The sequence below is a fragment of the Heteronotia binoei genome, chromosome 15 (assembly GCF_032191835.1).
Source record: "Heteronotia binoei isolate CCM8104 ecotype False Entrance Well chromosome 15, APGP_CSIRO_Hbin_v1, whole genome shotgun sequence".
Taxonomy (NCBI): Eukaryota; Metazoa; Chordata; class Lepidosauria; order Squamata; family Gekkonidae; genus Heteronotia; species Heteronotia binoei.
The window spans coordinates 133,285-152,819 of NC_083237.1; the positions used below are offsets into that span (position 1 = coordinate 133,285).

The 19,535-nt window shown below is 58.0% G+C and overlaps 2 protein-coding genes and 1 non-coding gene across 4 annotated transcripts in view; 1 reads left to right on the forward strand and 2 right to left on the reverse strand.

Moving 5' to 3' along the window:
- The window catches only part of LAMTOR4 (late endosomal/lysosomal adaptor, MAPK and MTOR activator 4), a 440,193-nt gene that overhangs the window by 42,361 nt on the left and 378,297 nt on the right, over positions 1 to 19,535 (reverse strand). The gene's annotated exons all lie outside the window — the stretch shown is intronic.
- On the forward strand, positions 8,970 to 18,922 carry MOGAT3 (monoacylglycerol O-acyltransferase 3). 2 transcript variants are annotated; one of them, XM_060255526.1, is made up of 8 exons: positions 9,088 to 9,160; positions 9,887 to 9,994; positions 15,946 to 16,016; positions 16,315 to 16,519; positions 18,130 to 18,301; positions 18,419 to 18,564; positions 18,607 to 18,639; positions 18,721 to 18,922. In XM_060255526.1, exons 1-8 carry the CDS (start codon positions 9,091 to 9,093, stop codon positions 18,873 to 18,875), a joined length of 960 nt encoding a protein of 319 aa, XP_060111509.1. In that variant the 5' UTR covers positions 9,088 to 9,090; the 3' UTR covers positions 18,876 to 18,922. The 2 variants fall into 2 exon arrangements, with proteins under 2 accessions (XP_060111508.1, XP_060111509.1); XM_060255525.1 differs by having other exon boundaries at positions 8,970 to 9,160; positions 18,419 to 18,639.
- TRNAT-AGU (transfer RNA threonine (anticodon AGU)) lies at positions 19,215 to 19,288 on the reverse strand. The gene has a single exon. It is a non-coding gene; the product is annotated as a tRNA-Thr (tRNA).

The following is a 19,535-nucleotide window of genomic DNA, read 5'->3' on the forward strand; positions in this document are numbered from 1 at the left end:
GTCTTTGTCTGTTTTTAGCATCAGAATTGTTACATGAGAATCAGGAGAGCCCGTTTGGTGTAGTGGTTAACTGTGCGGACTCTTATCTGGGAGAACCAGGTTTGATTCCCCACTCTTCCACTTGCACCTGCTAGCATGGCCTTGGGTCAGCCATAGCTCTGGCAGAGGTTGTCCTTGAAAGGGCAGCTGCTGTGAGAGCCCTCTCCAGCCCCACCCACCTCACAGGATGTCTGTTGTGGGAGAAGGAGGTAAAGGAGATTGTGAGCCGCTCTGAGACTCTTCGGAGTGGAGGGCAGGATATAAATCCAATATCATCATCTTCATTTTAGGCAGCCCAATGGTTTATGCCACTTTGAGGCTGTCTGAATTTTTAGATATTAATATTTTATCCTCTTTATGATTGGTAATCTTTTATTTTGTAAAGCTGTTGGGGATACTTAGAGTTAAGCAAAAGGTAAAAGTCCAAAGCAGCTGGCACACTCACATTTAGCTTTAGAAGTGATCTTTACTTTTCTGGTGAGGAAAAGGTAACTTGGAATTCTACAAAACAAGGAAAGGATAAGCATTACATGTTTGCTCTCTGAGGTCTAAAAGCAACTGGTGAGGAGGAATAAAGATTTAGACAAAAGGTCATAAAACAGTAACCCAATGCTTCTCCCTAGTCCATCCCCAATGTATTGATTACCCAACTAGAGCTTACCAACGCAGGGTAATATGCATATTGACACCCAGTCTCTGGCAGGATATATGTGCAGAGTGGCCTATTGGCTTTACCTCCAAACTAGGCATCGGCATGCATAGGCAAACAATTCATTATCTCATGACTTCAGGAAGTGGCCAAACCCCGACAATGGCACCTGGAGTTCTCTGGAGAGGCAGCATACAGGTCTTTTGTCCCCCAAAGAGTCCATCTGAGCGCCGAGATGGCTCCAGTCTAACCTGTGAGGACAGAAATTGGGAGGGGGGGCACTCAAGACCTGGAGCTCTCCTTCCCGTGGGGGCTGGGTTCCTGGCCTGCAGAGGGCAGAGAGACTGAGGCAGTTCTGGCGGAGAAAAGGGACTTTTTTCTCACTTGCCCTTAATCTGAGCACCTGGGGACATCCACAAAGTTGATGGGCAATGAACTCCGGACAGGCAAAAAGAAACACTTTACTCCATCAGGAATTAAACTGTGGAATTCCCTGCCTGCCAGTGGCGGCAATTGGAGAAAGATTTTGCAAGGGGCTCAGGAGATTCCCGGAAGAGTTCCGTGGTGAATGCAGGGAGCCCTTCCAGCCAGCAGGAGGGCCAATGCAGGCCTCTTCTCCCTGCCCGTTTTGTTTGACCCACCAGATGTGGGGCAGGTTGCTGGACTCTGTGGGCCTTTGGGAGTGGGGGAGGGTCCAGCAGGGCACGTGATGGTTCTTCTTATGCACATGAAGTTGCCTCGCTCTCTCTCTCTCTCTCACACACACACACACACACACAAGTCCACTATTCGTCACAACTAGCGACAGCGCAAAGAGCGCCCCTAGTGGGATGCAGGGTGAAGAGCACCAACTGCCTCGTGCAGGAAGTTGTGGGCTGGGCCCGGAAGGTGCCAATCGAGGGCAGCGGGTCCGGCTGGTTGGACTTTCCCTTCTTTCTAACTGGCCCTCCCAGGGTCAGCTGGCCACAGCCGGGCTAAGGCCAGTCCAGATCTCCTTCTGTGGCTTGTCGGTTCTTGGTCCAATTATGAGCCAGGCCTGCGGGGGGGGGGGCATTTGCGGACCACGCCCCCATCTGCATCATGCTTTGCCTCTGAGTCCCCCCCCCCTCCCCGCCCAGTGGTTGGGTTTTCTTTACTAAATACATTTTGGCCCTCCTCAGGTGAACCGTGCAGGCTGCTTGTACTTGGGGCGGCTGGGAGGGAAGAGGGGCAGGGAAGCGGCAAGGCCTTTGCTGCTCCCGCTCCCCCCACCCCGCTGTTGCTCGCGGCTCCTCTTGGGATAGGAGGGGAGGCGGTCATGCCTGCGGCTGCAGCCAGGGCAGCGGGCGGGGGGCGCAGAACGCACGCCTCCCTTTCTCTCCACAGGCCCGCCTGGGTCCCTGGCACAAACTGCCCCCTTGCCTGCCTCTTTGAAAGCATAGCAAGAAAGGAACGATCCCTGTGCAAGCGGTGGGCGTCCCCCCTGGGCCCTGCCCACTCCGACCTTAGGCTGAAGAGGCACCATCTCCTTCAGAGACCCCTGGAGTCCAGAGCCGCCTCCTCTCCCGGGGTGAGACGTCACTCTTTATAACTCTCCTTTGCAGCCCTCCCGCTTCCTCCCCCGGCCACGGGGCCCTGAAGCAGCAGCGTCCCCCACTCCCCTCTGAGGGGGGCGGGTCAGGCCAAGAGCGGGTGGCTGGCCGGCCCCCAAGGCCTCCCGCCTAGTCTCCAGGGCGGAGCGGGAGGGGGGTCCTCTGCCCCCCACCAGACTGGCTCTGCAGGAAGCCGAAGGGAGGGGGGGGGTCACAGGCAGCCAAGGGACCAGCCCCGCCCCTTCTTCTCCCAGCGGCAATGCGCCGCTCTCAAGAAACCTGAGGCAAGATTCGCCCCTAACCAGGCTGCACTCATTCTGCGCAGGCGCAGAGTGCTTCCCCCACCTGGCCTTGGGCGATAAACCGGCGATGGGAGGGAGCCAGTGGCAGCCGGTGGGGGCGGGATTCAGAAGTCTTCGTTAGTTGCTGAGGCACTGGTGGATTGCTGGCTCCCCGGCCTCCCCAAAACAGCGTTGCCCTTCTTACCGCTCTCTCGGGCAGGCACTGCAGCTTTTCTGGGGAGAAGAAAGTTGGGACATTCGTGCTGCGACCAGAGAGCAGCCAGCCAGGTGTGGCTCCGTGCATGCCAGCTGCTGCTGCCGCCCTTCTTGAATCACAGAAGAGAATCCCAGAGTTGGCCGGGAGGGGGAGCTCACCGCCTCCGCTGCTGAACCACTCATATCCCTCATACCCAGCTGGTACGTTCGCTCCCTTCATTTAGACCCATCCCTGCAAGTCCTCTGGTGCCAACAGGAAGCCTCCTCTAAGGGGCAGCAATCCTGTGCCCACCCCCCTCTGAACCTTCCCAAGTTCCTCCTCAGGCTTTCCTCCTTGGAGGGCTTCTTGGTCTCCAGGCCCCTGAGCGTCCTGGATGGCATCCACTCCATCCACATCCTTCTTGAAGGGAGGCCTCCAGAACTCCAGGTGTGGCCTGACCAATGCAGTGTGCAGCAGAACTATGACATGTTGTGATCTGGAAGTTACGCCTCTGCTGATGCACCCCCAAGATGGCATTAGCCTTTTCTGTCACGGCATCACACTGGCTGCTCATATTTAATTTATGGTCCATCCAGACCCCAGGATCTTGTTCACACACACAGCGACCCAGAAGCATATCCCCCATCCAGGATGCATGTTGCTAATCTTTGTTACCCAGATGAGAACTCAGACTTATCTTTGGTAAACTGCATCTGCCCACTTCTCCAGTGTAAATGGGACCCAGGGAGGCAACACTTGCCCCTCCACAGCAGGCCCAGCTCACCCAGCCTCTTGCCCTCCGAGGATATTCCCCTGCCTGGGCATAACCCCCCTTCGCTGCCCTGCAAAGCCCTCTCCCCAAAGCATAGGGGCTTAGCCTGGACTCCCCCTGCAGGCCTCTCTTTTGGCATTGGTTTATTTATTTATTTGCTTTAAATTTATTTTATTTTTTTTTATTTTATTTTATTTTTATTTATATCCCGCCCTTCCCATCGAGTGGCTCAGGGCGGCTCACAACATATATAAAACTAACATAAAAGTATAAAATTACACTTTAAATTAACAATTCACAATATATAATTAAAATAAAACATTTGTTTTATGCTGCCCACTCCGCAAGCGGACTCTGGGCAGCTAATAGTCATGATAAAAACAATCTAAATACAAGTATAAAAGAATAAAACATATAAATAATTTTAAATGGTGTTGGAGATGCTGTCTGCTGGCTCCTAGAATGGCTGCCTGCCATTTTGCCAGCCAAAGGGTCTGGGGGTCTCTTCCATAGCTGTAAACTCTGGGGGTGCTGAGGAGCTCAAGGATTTGCCCAAGGGGGTGCTGAGCCTCCTCCCCCCGGGCAACAAGCTCACACGAGGGACTCAGTCGCAAGGGATGGTAGCTGAAGCGCAGGACTGGAATCTTCTTTCCTGCAGCCAGAGAACAGGAAGGCGGCCCACGTGCCTCCCGGCGTGTCCGTCTACAAAGTTCCCCCTCCCCTCCCCCGAGCAGGAAATTGAGAAGGGGAATGTGGTGCTAGGAGGTCTCCAGGCAATTCCTGGAGGTTTCCCAGGAGGCTTTAAGTACGGGGGTTTCTTATTGGTTGCATCTTAGCAAGTGGTGGGTTGTACTTAGATGAGGTTTGTCACTAATCAGACCCACACATGCCAATCAACTATGCGGATGTGGGGAGGTGAAAGGAAATTGGGTAAGGGGGGGCGCTTACGGGAGCAAAAGGAGGGATAGGGGATTAAGAGAATATTTGACTTTATAATTTTAAAATATAAATAAGACCCACATTTGCATTGCTAATTAAAAGTTCAAGTTGTATTCAGCTGCCTGAAGATCATTTGTTGAAGCCAAATGTGTTTTACAAGTTGAACCAAAAGAACAGAAATTAGCAGGAATGCAGTTATTTCCAAAAAGCGTAATTATGGGATTTTTAAAAATAATTTCTTGGAGTTTTTAAGCAATGTGTGAAAAAGCAAGGTATGTAGCCTTCTAGGTGGCATAGCTGTGAGTTTGTTTTGGGGTCATGGCTATGGGCACTGTTTTGAATTGCCTCAAACAGCACTTGTAGGATATGAGCTTGAAGGGAGAAGAACTCTGCACATCGTTCAGACCTTGAGCGCACAGCAGCTCTTTTGCACTCTGCCCTGGCTCAGAGACTTCAGCCATACATTTACCAAACAAAAGCATCTGTGATGCCATAATTTAGTACATTTCAGAAGTAAGTCACACAAATAAGGTGCCCAGGAAACCACCCTCCCCATGCTCCTGCCTCCATAGATTGTGGCAACGGAGGTCCCTCCCTGTGATGTCGCTGGGCCCCCGTTTCTTTTAAGGACTCCGCATTACAATGCCCCTGGCCCAGCCCCAGCATCTCCCTCTCCCTCCCCCCTCCCTGGGGAAATTGGAAAGTCTAGACCTGGGGTGTCAAACTCCCGGCCTGCAGGCCACACCCAGCCAGCCCTGAGCTTCAATCAGACCAGCAGCAATTTCCTCCTCACCCTTTGAAGCTCCAAGGCCGCACCCAATGTTCCCAGCACTTTCTGCCTTGTGTATGCTGGCATCAGCTAGAAGCTGTTCTGGGCTTGCAAAGCTGCAAGGAAAACAGATAATGGATTTTCCATTAAGGTCTCTGCACCCAGACAGATTGGTCTATCTGGGTCCAGAGACCTTATTGGAAAATCCATTATCTGTTTTCCTTGCAACTTTGTGCTGCAATATATTTCAATGGAGTGGAGCTTCACTCCATTGCAGTTTCACTTTTACAATATTTATGGCTAGTTTAAGCTCCTTGTAAATAAAGGGTTGATGCTTTGAGCCAGCTTGTCTCTGCTGAATGGACCTGTGAACTGGTGCCTAGTGAATACTCTAACCTGGGAACCCACAGCAAAAGAGGGATATTACACTGGAGAGCCATTGGCAATCTCAGTAGACCCGGGGCGGGGTGGGGGGGGGAAGGGGGGAGAAGCTTGCAATTCCCAGCCATTTATTGTCTTCCTAGACTCATTTTATATTTTTACTTTCTGCTATGATCCTTGTGCTTTTTTTGATGTTTTATTTTAAGCATTGTGTTGCCAAATCCCTCCCACATTTCCATTTTAAACAAAATATCATCAGAGCTTTAAACATGTCCACTTTTCAAGGTATGGCCAGTTGAAGCTGTTGCTAGCTGGAGTGGTCTCCCTGCCATTAAAGGGTTGATTGCTTTTAGCCAGCATGTCTCTGCTGAATGGACCTGAAAACTGGTGCTAGAAACCTAACCTGGAAACCCACAGCCAAAGCGGATATTATCCTGGAGAGCCATTGCCAATCTGAATAGATAGAGGTGGGGTGGGGAGAGAAGCTTGCAATGCCCAGCCATTTCATGTTTTCCTAGGTTCAGAGCATTTTATGTTTTTAGTTTATATTTTTAGTTTCTGCTTGTGATCCTTGTGTTTTTTCTTCATGTTTTATTTTAAAAATTGCTTTGCCAGATCCCACTATTTCCCCCACCTTTCCATTTTAAACAAAATATCACAAGAGTTTTAAGCATGTTTGTATCTTAAGTATAAAGATGTCTTTAATAATAATATAATAATAATAAATTTTATTTCTATCCCACCCTCCCCACCTCGGCAGGCTCAGGGCGGCTAACACTTTATAAAAACATACAATAATAGATAAAACCTTTAAATTTAACAATATAAAAACATTAAACTTAATAACATTAAACCCAATAATCCAGTACATACGGTTAAGTAACTTCGACTGACAGTGCTGATGGAGTTTAATGCTAGTTCTGCCAGTTTATACACAGCGGTATAGGTCTTTAAAACCGCATTGGCGGATCCTTGATTAACAAACTTCTTTAGCAGTCCGGATGTGCAAGTTTAAAAAGGGTGGTCTTGCAGGCCCTGCGGAACTGATCGAGGTTCCGCAAGGCCCGCACCTCCTCGGGGAGTTGGTTCCATAGGGCCGGGGCCGCGATTGAAAAGGCCCGTGTTCTAGTATTCTGGTATTTACTCTCCTTCGGCCCAGGGATAGTCATTAGGTTTTTTCCGGCTGACCTCAGTGCTCTCTGGGGTTCATATGGGGAAAGACAGTCCCTCAGGTCCCTTTAATTGTGTTTATCTTTATCCTTTCTAAAGTTTATGTCTCTGCTACTTGGCATTACATTTTATCATCTGCATGGCTTGGCCCCACAAGGTCCCATTTGTGGGAGATGCAGCCCTTGTGGAAAATGAATGCGACAGGCCTGGTCGGTCCATGGCCTTGGCCTTTCTGCTTGTGCAGAGGCGGCCTCCTCTTTGGGATCTTTCCTCACCACTGCTGCCCACCGACCGTCCTCTACTGTGGTTTCCTGGCTGGGACCTCTGGAAGCTCTGCCTGAGGCCTCCACCCTCCACCCTCCACTTCTGGGCCATCCAAACAGATCAGGCTCGGCAGCAGAGAAAGCCAGGGGAATGCATGGCTCTTCTTCTTCTCCCATGAAATCGTTCCTCTCTCCCACTCCTCCTTGTGGCCGTTCCCAGCACAGAAGACCTGGCCTCTTTCTCCCTGCCCGCTCCACTCTTCCTGCAACAGTTTCTCTCCTCTTAGGCCTGACTCTGGAGTACCTTGTCAAATCCTGAACCAATCCTGTCTCTCCCGCAATCAATTCGAAACCTCGCCTTGGTGAGCCCATTTGGTGTAGTGGTTAAGAGCAGTGGACGCTAATCTGAAGAACCCGGTTTGACTCCCCCGTCTTCCTCCACCTGCAGCCAGCTGGGTAACCTTGGGCCAGTCACAGTTCTCCCGGAGCTCTCTCAGCCCCACCTGCCCCACAGGGTGTCTGTTGTGGGGAGAGGAAGAGAAGGAGGTTGGAAGCCGCTCTGAGCCAAGAAAGCCCGGTATAAATCCAATCGCTTCTTCTTCTCTGGAAAAGAACTGGTTCTTTCGTGCACCCAGGAGGATCTCTCCACATTGGCGTGAGGCCCAAGAGAACCAAGCCGCAGCCCGGCGGGCCCTTGGCGACCAAGAAAGAAGGCGGACCACGTGGCGTCCAGCAGTGGCGTCGTGGAGGCGCTTGGAGCTGGCGTGGCCACGATCCCGGCAAAGCCTTCGGTGACATACTGCTGCTCCCCGCTCCTCCTGGGCAGCCATCCAAGCCAGGCAGGCTGCGGGAGCAGGGAGAGGTCCCCCAGCCCCCCAAGTCGGTGGGGCACTGTGAGACCGTCCTGCGCCCGGGGGAGAGCGTTCCGGTGCGTCTCCGGCTTCACGGTAGGCCAAGCGGGCCACACCTGCAGGGCTCCTCTCGGCCCGGGTAGGAGGTCTCGGGGGCGCTCGCCTTCCTTACAGGGGCGGAGGAGAGAGGCGCCTTCCCCGACGGCGCGGTCCGGCCTTGGGCAGACAGATTCCGCTTGGAGCGCGCTGGCCCGGGCTGCAGGAGGAGTACAAAGAGCGCAGCAGCAGCGACAGAGCGGCTCTCGGACGGCTTCCGCCTCTTCCCCAGCCTGCCCGGCCGCGTCCCACGCCCCCCCCCCCGCCCTCCTCGCCTAGCTCCGCCCGGGCCTGTGCAGTCCGTGGATCCCTTGCGCGGCGTCACAGCCCTCTCCCGTCTTTCCTGGGGGGCTTGCAGGCACCCCCAATGAAGCAGCCCCCTTCCTCCAGCACGGCCGGCCAGACAAGGGAAGCTGACGCCAATTCCGCCCCCTAGTCGTGGAGGAAGGGGGGGGGGGAGCCGCCCGCAGCAGCAGCAGCAGCAGGTGGAGGCGACCCTGCCCCACCAGCCCCACCTCGGAAGCAGCCCGGCGGCTGGAAGGGGCTGGCGGCGCCCGGCGCGCTTCTCAAGGGCCCCGCTCCTCCAGAGGGGCTCCGGCGCCCTCCCCCCAGTCCAGCCCTCTCAGCTGCAGAAAGGCGAGCGGAGCGAGGCTGGGCCGCCTGCGGGCAAACCTTTCCCACGCCCCCGCCCCCGGCAGCCCCGACCGACCCCTCGGCGGCTCTCTCCAGCCCAAAGCCTGGGGAGCGGAGGGGAAGGTGGGCGTCCCGGCGGGAGAGGTGCGCTCTGCACACGCCCTTGATGCTGGTGACGGCGAAGGGAGCCCAGGGCCAAGGGGCGCTCCCGGATCGTGGCCTGGAGACAGGCAGGGCTCCGGCCGGCTTCCCTCCCTCCCTCCCTCCCTCCCTCCCCCCACCCCCGCCCTCTGCCGCGAGAGAGAGAGAGGCGCGCCCCGGAGCAGCCTCCGCCCGCCCAGCCGGGCCAAAGTACAGCCCAGCGGCGGGGACCGGCACGCTGACCCCGCGGGAGGGCGGCGGCAGCAGGAGCAGGTGGTGGGCCGGGAGGAGCGGCGGCGGCTTCTGTCTTCCGTCCCGGATCGCCTTCCTGCCAGCGCCATGCCCCCCGCCCACCCGCACCTGGCGGCGCTGAGCGTCTTCCAATGGGTGCTCACCTTCCTCTTCTTCGGTAGGCCGCGCCAGGGCAGGGGGGCTGCTGGAGGGAGGGAAGTCTCCAGCGCCGCTTGCCGGAGGCTTCCTCCTCCTCCTCGCCCAGGCAGGCACGCAGCGCGGGGTGGCTCTTTCGCAGCCGGGAGGGGAGGGGAGGGGAGGGGAGGGGGCTCTGGGTGGTGGGAAGCGAAGTCCGGCGGCAGCAGCCCTCCTGGGGTTTTCCAGGCAAGAGGGAGGCGGAGGAGTTGTGCCCGGGATGGGGGGGGGGTCTCCCACCCTTAGCTGCGTAGGTCTGAGGACCCTCCCCCCTCTCCCAACCCCCCGCCGCGGCGGCGGGGGGTTGGGAGAGGGGGGAGGGTCCTCAGACCTACGCAGCTAAGGGTGGGAGACCCCCCCCCCATCCCGGTTGCACAACTCCTTACCGCCTCCTCCCTTGCCCTGAGCCAACCCCAGGCAGGGCCTGCCTGCCGCCGGACTTCGCTCTGGCGCTGCACCCCACGCAGGAGAGGTGGAGGCGGGGAAGGAAGCCAGCCCGGGAGCGGGAAGCCTCTGTGAGTGATGTGGGGCGCCCCCCAGGCCAGCGCTGGCCCTGACAGTGAGGAGAAGGAAGAGGCAACGGCCACCTTGCGCCTGAAGGAGAGAGCCCCGCTCTCCACGAAGGAAGCAGGCAGACCCGCAAGGAGATGAGGCCTCCGGGCTGAGTCCTGCCCCTCACCCCCGCCCCTCTGCTCTGCTCTCCCCACAGGCCTCTTCTTCACCAGTCTCCTGATCGGCCTGCTCTTCACTTCCTACTGGTCGGTCACCGTCCTCTACTGCCTTTGGTGGCTCTTGGACTGGGAGACCCCCGAGCGAGGTAAGAACCACCCCCCCCCCCGCCATCCCAGGCCAAGGACGGCAACCACACCGGGGGGGGGCACCCTGCTAATGGAGGGCTGAGCAGCCGTGGCCCCAGGACCGCTTGGCAGGGGAGGGCGGGAGGGCAGTCCAGACAGGCATGTGACGACGGGGCAGAGTCCCTCCCGCACAGTGTGTGGGGGGGCGGGGTGTGGCGACACACCCAGCTGCACAGTCAGAGTTTACGCAAACCCTGTGGGGCGGCGAGGTGACCCTGGTCTCGACATAGGAATGTCGACACAGCAGCTCCAGGCTGATGCCTCCCTGTGGAAACCCTTTGGACTGTCCCTCCCCCTCCCCAGCCCCATGGATTCTCCTGGCCCGGAAACAGCCCCACCTGGTGGATACCAAAGGCAGAACGGCCTTGCTGGCTGCTGGAGGAGCGGGAGTGTGAGGACCGTTTCCTGCCCTTTGAGCACACGAGGTGTTGCCCGTGTGGATGTGACCTTGAGTCACTCAAAGGCTCTGCCGCTGCAGGAGTAATCTGGGGGGCTACATCTCCCCGGGACACTCCCTTACTGTTGGCGAATCTTTGACTCAGGCTGAGGAGATAAACAGAAAGGCCTCCCGCCTCCCTCCCAATCCCAGTGGGACCATTTCCCAAGAAAAGCATTGATCCTTCTTGCACGGAGTTATTCCCCACTCCTCCTCATGCCCCTGTGGATGTGACCTTGAGTCAGTCAAAAGCACTTCCTCTCAAGAGCAGTTTCTGTCAGAGCTCTCTCAGCTCCATCTTCCTCACAGGACGTCTGTTGTGGGGAGGGGAAGGGAAGGGAGACTGTAAGCGGCTCTGAGACTCCAAGTGAAGGGCGGGGGGGGGGGGGCGGGTAAATCCAATCGCCTCCTCCTCTCCAGTCAGAAAGCCCCACCTCCCTTTGGGAGTGGATCTCGTTTGCCTCTGAGCTCTGCAAGGTCTTGTTGCACCTTTGCATGTCTCTCCATCATTGCTTTCTTCTCCCCTGGCCTTGTTCTGTGAGTACCTCCATACTCTGTGTAGCACTTCACACATCCAGTGGTTTCTGGTTCACACAAAGCTCCTGGACTTGTTTAGTCTTTAAGACACCATGGAATGCTACCTCTTTCCCTACAACAGACTAATCCTAGAGTTGGAAGGGACCTCCCAGGCCATCTAGTCCAACCTCCTGCACAAGGCAGGAATTCACAACTACCCCCTCACATGCCCCCAGTGGCCCCTGCAGGCTCCTTGCCCAGAAGACAGCAAAAAATCCCAGGACGCCTGGGGCCAAACTGGCCTGGACAAAAATTGCTGCCTGACCCCAAAGTGTCAATCAGCATTTCCCTGGGCATGTAAGAAAGGGCCACAGGAACTAAGCACCGAGGCAACCCCTCCTTCTCATGATCTGCCTAATTCACAAAATCAGTATTGCTGTCAGATGGCCCTCTAGCTTCTACTTAAAAACCTCCACCTCCTGAGTAAGCCTATTTCACTGAGGAACTGCTCTGACAGGCAGCTCTTCCTAATGTTTAGCTGGAAACTCTTCTGATTTAATTTCTAGCCATTGGTTCTAGTCTAGCCTTCTGGGGCCACAGAAAACAATTCCGCACCTTCCTCTATATGACAGCAGCCCTTCAAACAGCCACAGGCCAGGTGTCCCCACCGCCCCTCGACAAGGGCAAGCTCAATAGTGGCTGCCGTTGGGTTTCAGGCCTAAGCGCACACAGACACGAGGGACGGAGCAGTGGTGAGTGAGTGGCGTGTGCATGTGCTGAGGCCAGAAGCCCCGAGATGGCTGCCACTGAGCTTGCTATTTCCCTCGCCTCAGAGGCAAGGGCTGGCGGGAGAGCCAAAACCAGAGCCTTCCCCACACGCACTGCCTAATGGACGCGCCGGCCCTGCCTTCAAATACTTAAAGATGGTGATCGGATCACCTCTCAGCTGCCTCCTCTCCAGGCTAAACAGGCCCAGCTCCTTCAGGACTTGGTCTCCAGACCTCTCATCATCTTTGTTGCACTCCTCTGGACACGTTTGAGCTTGTCTATATCCTTCTTTAAAATGTGGTGCCCAAAGCTGAACACAATACTCTGAGGTCTAATCAGAGCACAGTAAAGTGATACCATCACTCCGTGTGATCTGAACACTTTATTTGTGTTGATATAGCCCAAAATTGCATTTGCCTTTTTAGCTACTGCATCACACTGCTGACTCCTGTTCAGTGTACAGTCCACTAAGACCCCCAGATCCTTTCCACACATAGCATCGTCAGAACAACTCTGGATATTAGCAGGGCTGGCCCTAGACCATCTGGTGCCCCAGGCAAGGCCAACTTCTGGCTCCCCCCCCCCGCCCCTCACCTGCCTGGCCTGGCCTGGCCTGGCCGACCTCCGCTCTGCCCAGGGGCTGCCTGAAACAGGTTCAGGACTCGAACCAAGCGCCCCCCCCCCGGGTTGTCTGCTTGTGAAGGAGAGAAGGCTCAGCCAAAACGGACCCAGGCCAGGAGATTTGCACCTCTGTGGGATCTGCAAAGTGCTTAGAAGCCAGCTCCAGCACCCTTCCCTGCTATTGCCTGTGCCCTCTTCTTTCTCTTTGCATTTGGCAACTGCCTGGAGGGGGGGGTTTAGGGGAGAGTAGAGTTGAGGGGAGAGGAGGGGGGGGGGAGCAGAAAGGCCGGTTGCCTGCTCCCGTCCCTGATGCTAATGCCCCCCGCTGCCTCCAGCTGCAGCCCTTTCCCCTTTCCCTGCTGCTTCCCGGGGAAACAGAAAGGCCTCCCCCTCCACAGGCGGATTGGCGCTGCTGCTGAGCCATGGGGCCGACTGGCTGGGGGCAGGGGGGGGGCACAGGATACCGTGTTTGGCAAGGGGCAGCAGTGGGTCCAGCAGAGCCCTGGGCATTCCTCTGCCCTTGAAGAGGCTTCAAGGGTGACGTCTGTGGTGGTGGGGGGGCAGCTTCTCCACCCACGGGGCATTTGGCTTCAGTGGCAGAGCAGCCCCCCCCCCCCGACAATCTGTGCAAGACCCTGGGGTGGCCTCCCTTCCTCCCTCCCTCCACAGCAGCCCTGTCTGGCCAACTGAATGCCTTCTTCCCTTTGCCCACAAGTGACTACTAGACAGGTGGGAGGCCAGATCCAAGCGACGAAAGGGCTTGAGTGGCTGAAAGGACAGATCACCGCTGCCTGCCTGGCCTAGGGGAGCTGCTCCTGTTCACCAGGCCCCTTGGCCCCCCAGCCGGCCTTGTGAGCAGCCCCCCAGCCGCCCTCCCTTCCGCCTCAGCCCCAACCCACCCAGCAGCCCAGCCAGCCATCTTTGAATTTGGCGGCAGGGCTTGTGCAAAGGTGGAGACGGACTGCACAGGATGACTCCTTCTTCGCCAAGCACCGGAATGCCAGCTGCGCAAGAGGGGTCGCTGCCATCCAAGACACTGCTGCACCAGCTGGCTACGAGTGCCACGGGACTAGAGCCAGGGCAGGAGAGCCGCCTTCTGGCTAGGCAGCAGCGGTGCTCTGGGCTGGCTGGATTCCGGACCCACGGCTGCAGGGCAGGTTGGCTGGGGCAGGTGAGCCCCACTAAGTCACCAAGGGGTCATCTAATTTGGAGCCCCACGCCCTAGGCCAAATGCCTGACTGGCCTCGTGGCAGGGCCAGCCGTAGACATCAGAATGGATTATAAACCCCGATGAGAGGAATATTAAATAGCTGATACTAAGGAAGGAATTCACAATTATTTATGGATCAAGAAGTAATTAAAAGCTATGCAGAAGCAAGACAGTAGCCATACAGTGGGAGATGGATTGCTAAGAATATGGTTTCAGTATAAAATGGAATAAGCCCACCTATTTCACCACGGACATCTCCAATCAATGTTTATTGCAGTGCAAGTACTGGGGGAGGGGGAGGGAATGACTACTTAACTTATGATGATATGACAAGACATGGAAGAGTAAATCTTGGCAAGATACACAAAATGAAGGAAAGAATATTCAATGGTTGACATATCAAACGGCATCTATAAACAAAGAATTAATAGCAGAAGAGGGGGGGTCATCTAAGGCAGAAAACATCTTATTATTTATTTTTATTTTGCAGATTTATAGGCTGCCCTTTCCCATAATGGGCTCAGGGCAGCTTCCAACATAATAAAACAATCAAACAGTTTGAAACAATTAAAACAATTTAAAATCAAAGCGATTAACCACCACTCACAATAAGGCGGCACAGATGGTGTGGACTGATCAGTGCAGGGGGCCGGTTTAGATGGTAGGGACATCCGTCCGCCTGCCTCAGCCATAGGCCGGGCGGAACAGCTCCGTCTTACAGGCCCTCTGAAATGGCAACAAATCCAGAAGGACCTGAACCTCCGTAGGGAGCTGATTCCACCAGGTTGGGGCCAGGGCTGAAAAGGCCCTGGTCAAGGCAGGGATGGTCAGAAGATAGCGACTAGCCAATCGTAGTCTCTCGCCTCTGGGGCTCATATGGGGAGAGACGGTCCCGCAGGTATGCCTTCTGGACATCTGATTACAGGTGATCTAAAACATCCATTAGGGAAAATATATAAACTATTATTGTAATAAGAAAAGTCTCCCCCCTCCTATGATTGTGCAGATGGTGTTGACCCGTTCGAGGCTTCAGACCTTGAACTGGGCTTCAGGCAGCCAGTGGAGGCTTTTCAGCACCAGTGTGATTCGGGTCAGAAAGAGACCATCTCCAGAGGTGGCCCAACATAGCAGCGCACAGCAGGAACCTCACCCGGCAGCCATTGACAGGGCACAGCTGTGGCCAGCCGCACTTCTCAAGGATGGCTGCGACTGACAAGCCCAACATAGGTCCTCTGTCCCCTTTAACAGTATGTAGTCTTCTCTATGTCTAACGACCATGGTCCCCTTGAACCACCAGATTCAAAGTTTGTTCTGTTGCTTGAGACCAACACAGCTGCCCCCATCCCCACCCCCCGATCTGTCTGCATGAGAAGCAGAGGGAGATAAGGGAAGCGCCCTGCTGGATCACACCAGTGGTCCATGGTGGGGTTCAGAGGGTTTCTTCCCCCTCCCAGGGACCGTCCTAATCCCTGCCCCAGGCCTGTGGGTGGCACAATACCAACCCCCCAGGAAGCATTTGCCGCCCCACCCCTCACACCCCTCTCACAAACGTTACCAGCCAGGAAGGCAAAAGTCGAGGACGGCGGTGGTCAGCCACCCTTCTCCAGGGGTCCTGCCCACACCTGAAAGGGATCCGCAGAAATCCAACAAGCTAGTCCCCACCCTCTCCGAAGGCCAAGGAGGCTTGCGTCTCTCAGTGCAGAGGGATTTCCTCCGTCTCCTTCCTAACTTGGAACTTTCTGGCCCCCCCACCCTCCCCATGACTCTTTTTGAAAAACCAGCCTTGTGTTAGATCCTTTGCAATTCTCAGTAAGGTGGCTGCTCTGAATGCCGCTGCACCCATCATGCTGACCCCTGCGTTCCTTCCCAGCCCTTAAGCACATGCTGTTTGTCAAGCTCAGCTAAAACTTCCTCTCTTTCTCTTGACATCTCCAACACAGTCCTTCAGACCCCTCCAGCTCCAGGAAGCCGTCTGTCTCCAGAGATCCTGCAGCGACGCCTACAGACACCTCCCCAGCCTTTTCCCGGCTTTGCTTCTTCAGAGTGTTGCCTAAACCTGTCAGCCGACAGCAGGCGTTGTGCTCCAGCTGTCCGCTCAACGGCACCTGTCCAGATGTCTTGTGGACTGGAGACAAGGCTAGGGAGACACTGACAGACGTGCCCCACTCCTGGGCTAAGGGGTCAAGGTCAGGAGACAGCATTAGCAATCAGCCGTGTATTTATTTGCAACCAACGTGCCTGCCAGTTCGGCTGACACAGGCAAGGCCATCTTGTGCTATGAGGAGAGTGCTCTGAAACATGGTGAGGGCAGAGTCCAAGCAGAAGGAGGGGAAGGTAACCTGCCCCCGCTTGCCCTGCAGGTGGCCGCCGCAGCGACTGGATGAGGAGGTGGCGGGTCTGGGAGCTCCACCGGGACTATTTCCCCATCAAGGTAGGAGGGCGCAGGGGGGGGGCAGTGCTGATGTGAAGATTCTGGGGTGCGACAGGCAACGGCCTACATAGGCAGGCATGGCTGCCCCCACCCCAGGAGATCACCTGGCTGCTCTAGCTGGACGGAGGAGGAGCCATGTGCAGGTTGGTTCCTGGCTGACCCAGAAGGGCAGGGGCGGGATGAGGCCAGGGCAGACAAGACAGGGGTCAGGCAGCCGGGGGGGGGTCCTCCTGACTCAGCTGGGGGCTCAGCGTGGGCTGGTGAGCCAGGCCCCACCCACCCCTCCTCTGACTTGCAGCTGGTGAAGACGGCTGAGCTGCCCCCCACTCGGAACTACGTCCTGGGCTCCCACCCCCATGGCATCATCTGCGCAGGGGCCTTCTCCGCCTTCTGTACAGAGGCCACCGGCTTCTCTCGCACCTTCCCGGGCCTGCGGTCCCACCTCTGCCTCCTCAGCGGCCTCTTCCACATGCCCGTCTACCGCGAGTACATGATGAGCTCAGGTAGGGCAGGCAGCCTGGATCCTTTGAGCCCAGCCCCAAGAGAGAGGGGGAGGGGAGGGGGGGAGAGACAGGGAGAGAGAGGGAGGGAGAGACAGAGAGGGAGAGACAGAGAGGGAGGGAGAGAGGGGAGGGAGGGAGGGAGAGACAGAGAGGGAGGGAGAGAGGGGAGGGAGGGAGAGAGAGACAGAGAGGGAGGGAGAGGAAGAGGGAAGGAGAGAGGGGGCAGAGGGAGAGAGAGAGTGGGAGAGAGAGGGGGGAGAGAGCAAGGGAGAGGGAGGGAGGGGCCAGCCACTCACTGCCAAGGTCAGCAAGCTCCACCCCCGCCAGGATTCTCCACTCAGTCTCTGTGTCCAGCCCTTCTCCAGGACACTGGGAGCACCTTGCAAGATAGCCACTAAGAATAAGGCCCCTCAGCCCATTAGCCTCAGCACAGCAACAGCTCCCCCCCCCAAAGACTCAGCTGCACCAAAGAGCCAGGCCTGTAGCTACGGGGGGGGGGGGCAGGCCCATCCCTTCAACCCCCCTTCCAACTGTATGGCCTCTGCATCGGAGGGCCCCGATCCATCCCCTTTGCTCACCGCCACTCTGAACAAGCAGTAGCCTTACTGCTGGTCTTTTCGCTTTCTTCTCTCCCCTTCCTTAACGCAGCATGCAGAGCAAACGGGGGGGGGGGGTTGAGTCAAGAGGTCTCTGCCTCTCTACCGGGAGAGGGGCACATAAGAAAGGGGTGGGGGAGGCTAAGGGGGGCTGCTTGTGGAACTCACGGCAGCTGACAGTGCCCAGAGCCCCAGGCCGCCACACGTGAAATCCTGGCTACGGCCCTGCAAAGAACCCGGGGGGGGGGCACCACAGCTGACTGGGGCTCAAGCAGGGCCCTTCCAGACCTCTGCCCACCTCCCCAGCACATGGCCTCCCGGGGTGCAGAAGGCGGGGGCTCCCAGAGCTTGCAGGGGGAGGGCGGAGGCTCTATCCCTCCTGCTGATGCTGAATTGCCCCTCACATTTCCTGCCTGCCTCCTGGATGCTGGGCTGGCTCCTCAGGCGGCCCCCAAGGCTGGCCCTGCCCCGAGGCAAACTAGGGGACTGCCTAGGGCGCCAGTCTTCTGGGGGCACTGAACTGGGTGCCCTCCATGAGCCTTGCTGACGTTATCGGAGCAGGGGTGGGCACCAGAAGCCAGCCTTGCCTAGGGGGCCAACCAGTCACGGAGGCTGCTCAAAGGGGCCTGTAGGCCCGGAAGGAACCCCCCAAGGCCACTGGTGCAAGGCTGGGGGGATGCGGTGTCCCCTCCCCTGTGCTCCAAGGGCAGCCCCAGGCAGAAGGCGAGGTCGCCAGAGCTGCAGCCGGCAAGGCCTTGGAGGGCTCTCTTCTGCCTGGACCCCGCCCGCAAAGGGAGGCCGCCCACCTGGACACCCATCCGCCTGCCCCCCTGGGCTGAACTCCCTTCGCCGGCCCTTCAGAGCCTCCAGCTTCTCCCCCCCCCCCCCGGGGTTGGCGCCGCCGCTGAGCTGGAGGTGGGGGCAAAGGAGCCGGTCCCCTGGTGACCCTATGCGCAAGCCGGGAGGGGGGGGGTGAGCTTCTGACTTCCCCGGACCTCTCTTCTGCGCCCGCAGGCATGGTGCCGGTCAGCAAGCGCTCCCTGGACTTCCTGCTGCGGGGGGGCCCAGGCAACGCCCTGGTCATCGTGGTGGGCGGCGCGTCCGAGTCGCTGGACTGCGCGCCCGGGGAGCACCGGCTCCTGCTTCAGAAGAGGCGCGGCTTCGTGCGCCTGGCGCTGCAACACGGGTAAGGGGGCGGGCGGGCGGGCGGGCGGGGAGGGAGGGGGCTCCTTCCTCCCGACCGGGCCGCGGCGGCCCGAACCGGCCTTTCTCTCTTTTCTCTTCCTTTCTGCACCCCACGCAGGGCGGCCCTGGTGCCGACGTACTCCTTCGGCGAGACCGACATCTTCCGGCAGCTGCGCTTCGCCGAGGACAGCTGGGCGCGGCGCCTCCAGCGGGCCTTCAAGGAGCGCGCCGGCTTCGCGCCCTGCCTCTTCTCCGGGCGGGGCCTCCTCTGCGGCGGCACCGCCTCCTCCTCTTCTTCGTGGGGGATCCTGCCCTTCGCCGCCCCCATCACCGTCGTGGGTAAGCAATGGGGCAGGGCGGCGGAGGGGGCCACCCTCGGCCCCACCCCCGCCCCACTCACCCCCGTCTCTCTCTCCGCAGTGGGGCAGCCCATCCCGGTGCCACGCCGCCCGTCGCCCGCCCAGGAGGAGGTGGACCATTACCACGCGCTCTACGTGGCCGCTCTGCGCGCCCTTTTCGAGGCCCACAAGGGACACTGCGGCCTGCCCCCCTCGGCCCAGCTCGTCATCTCCTAGCCCGCCCAACCCCCCAATAAAGCCGCCTGTGTCTTGCCCGCCACATGGGGACGCCTCTCTGCTCTGCCCGCCGGACTCCGTCCCGGCGTGGGGGGGGGGGAGGGGGAGGGAGAAAGCTTTCTGTGACTGCCGACCCCTTGGAGGGGCGCCGAGGGTAGGGGGCTGCAGAGACAACGCCCCTTAACGTCACTCATTCCTTTGCCGGTGGGGGGGCTACTCTGTCCATGCTCTGAGCCCATCGCCGCCACCTCCCGCCTCCAGTTTGGCGCATCCGGGGACGGCTTCACCCTCTTGTTCTCCCCCCCCCCATCAAAAAGGGGAGGGCCCTTGCTGCACAGCAGGCACCGCTGGGATTCGAACCCAGGATCTCCTGTTTACTAGACAGGCGCTTTAACCAACTAAGCCACGGCGCCGCCTGTCGGCCTCCGCCTGGCCCGCCGCCGCTCTTCTCCGGCAGGTTCCTCCTGGCAGGCTCCGAGCAAGAGGAGCCTGGCTGCGAAGGGACTGAAGAGCGGCCGGCCTCGGCCCCGCGTAGCCTGCATGTCCGGCGCGGCCTCCTTGCCAGTCCCGGCCCCTCTGAATGGAGCGCTTGTCGCAGGCGGGCCGAGCGCGGCTAATGAGCGGGGTGAGAGCCAAGCGCGCTAAGGGGCCACCCGTGTA

Coding starts and splice junctions, on each gene's coding strand:
- MOGAT3 (XM_060255525.1), top strand. CDS start 9,091: ATGCCCCCCGCCCACCCGCACCTGGCGGCGCTGAGCGTCTTCCAATGG. Junction 9,161..9,886: donor GCTCACCTTCCTCTTCTTCG/GTAGGCCGCGCC, acceptor CTCTCCCCACAG/GCCTCTTCTTCACCAGTCTC. Junction 18,640..18,720: donor CGCCCCCATCACCGTCGTGG/GTAAGCAATGGG, acceptor CTCTCTCCGCAG/TGGGGCAGCCCATCCCGGTG.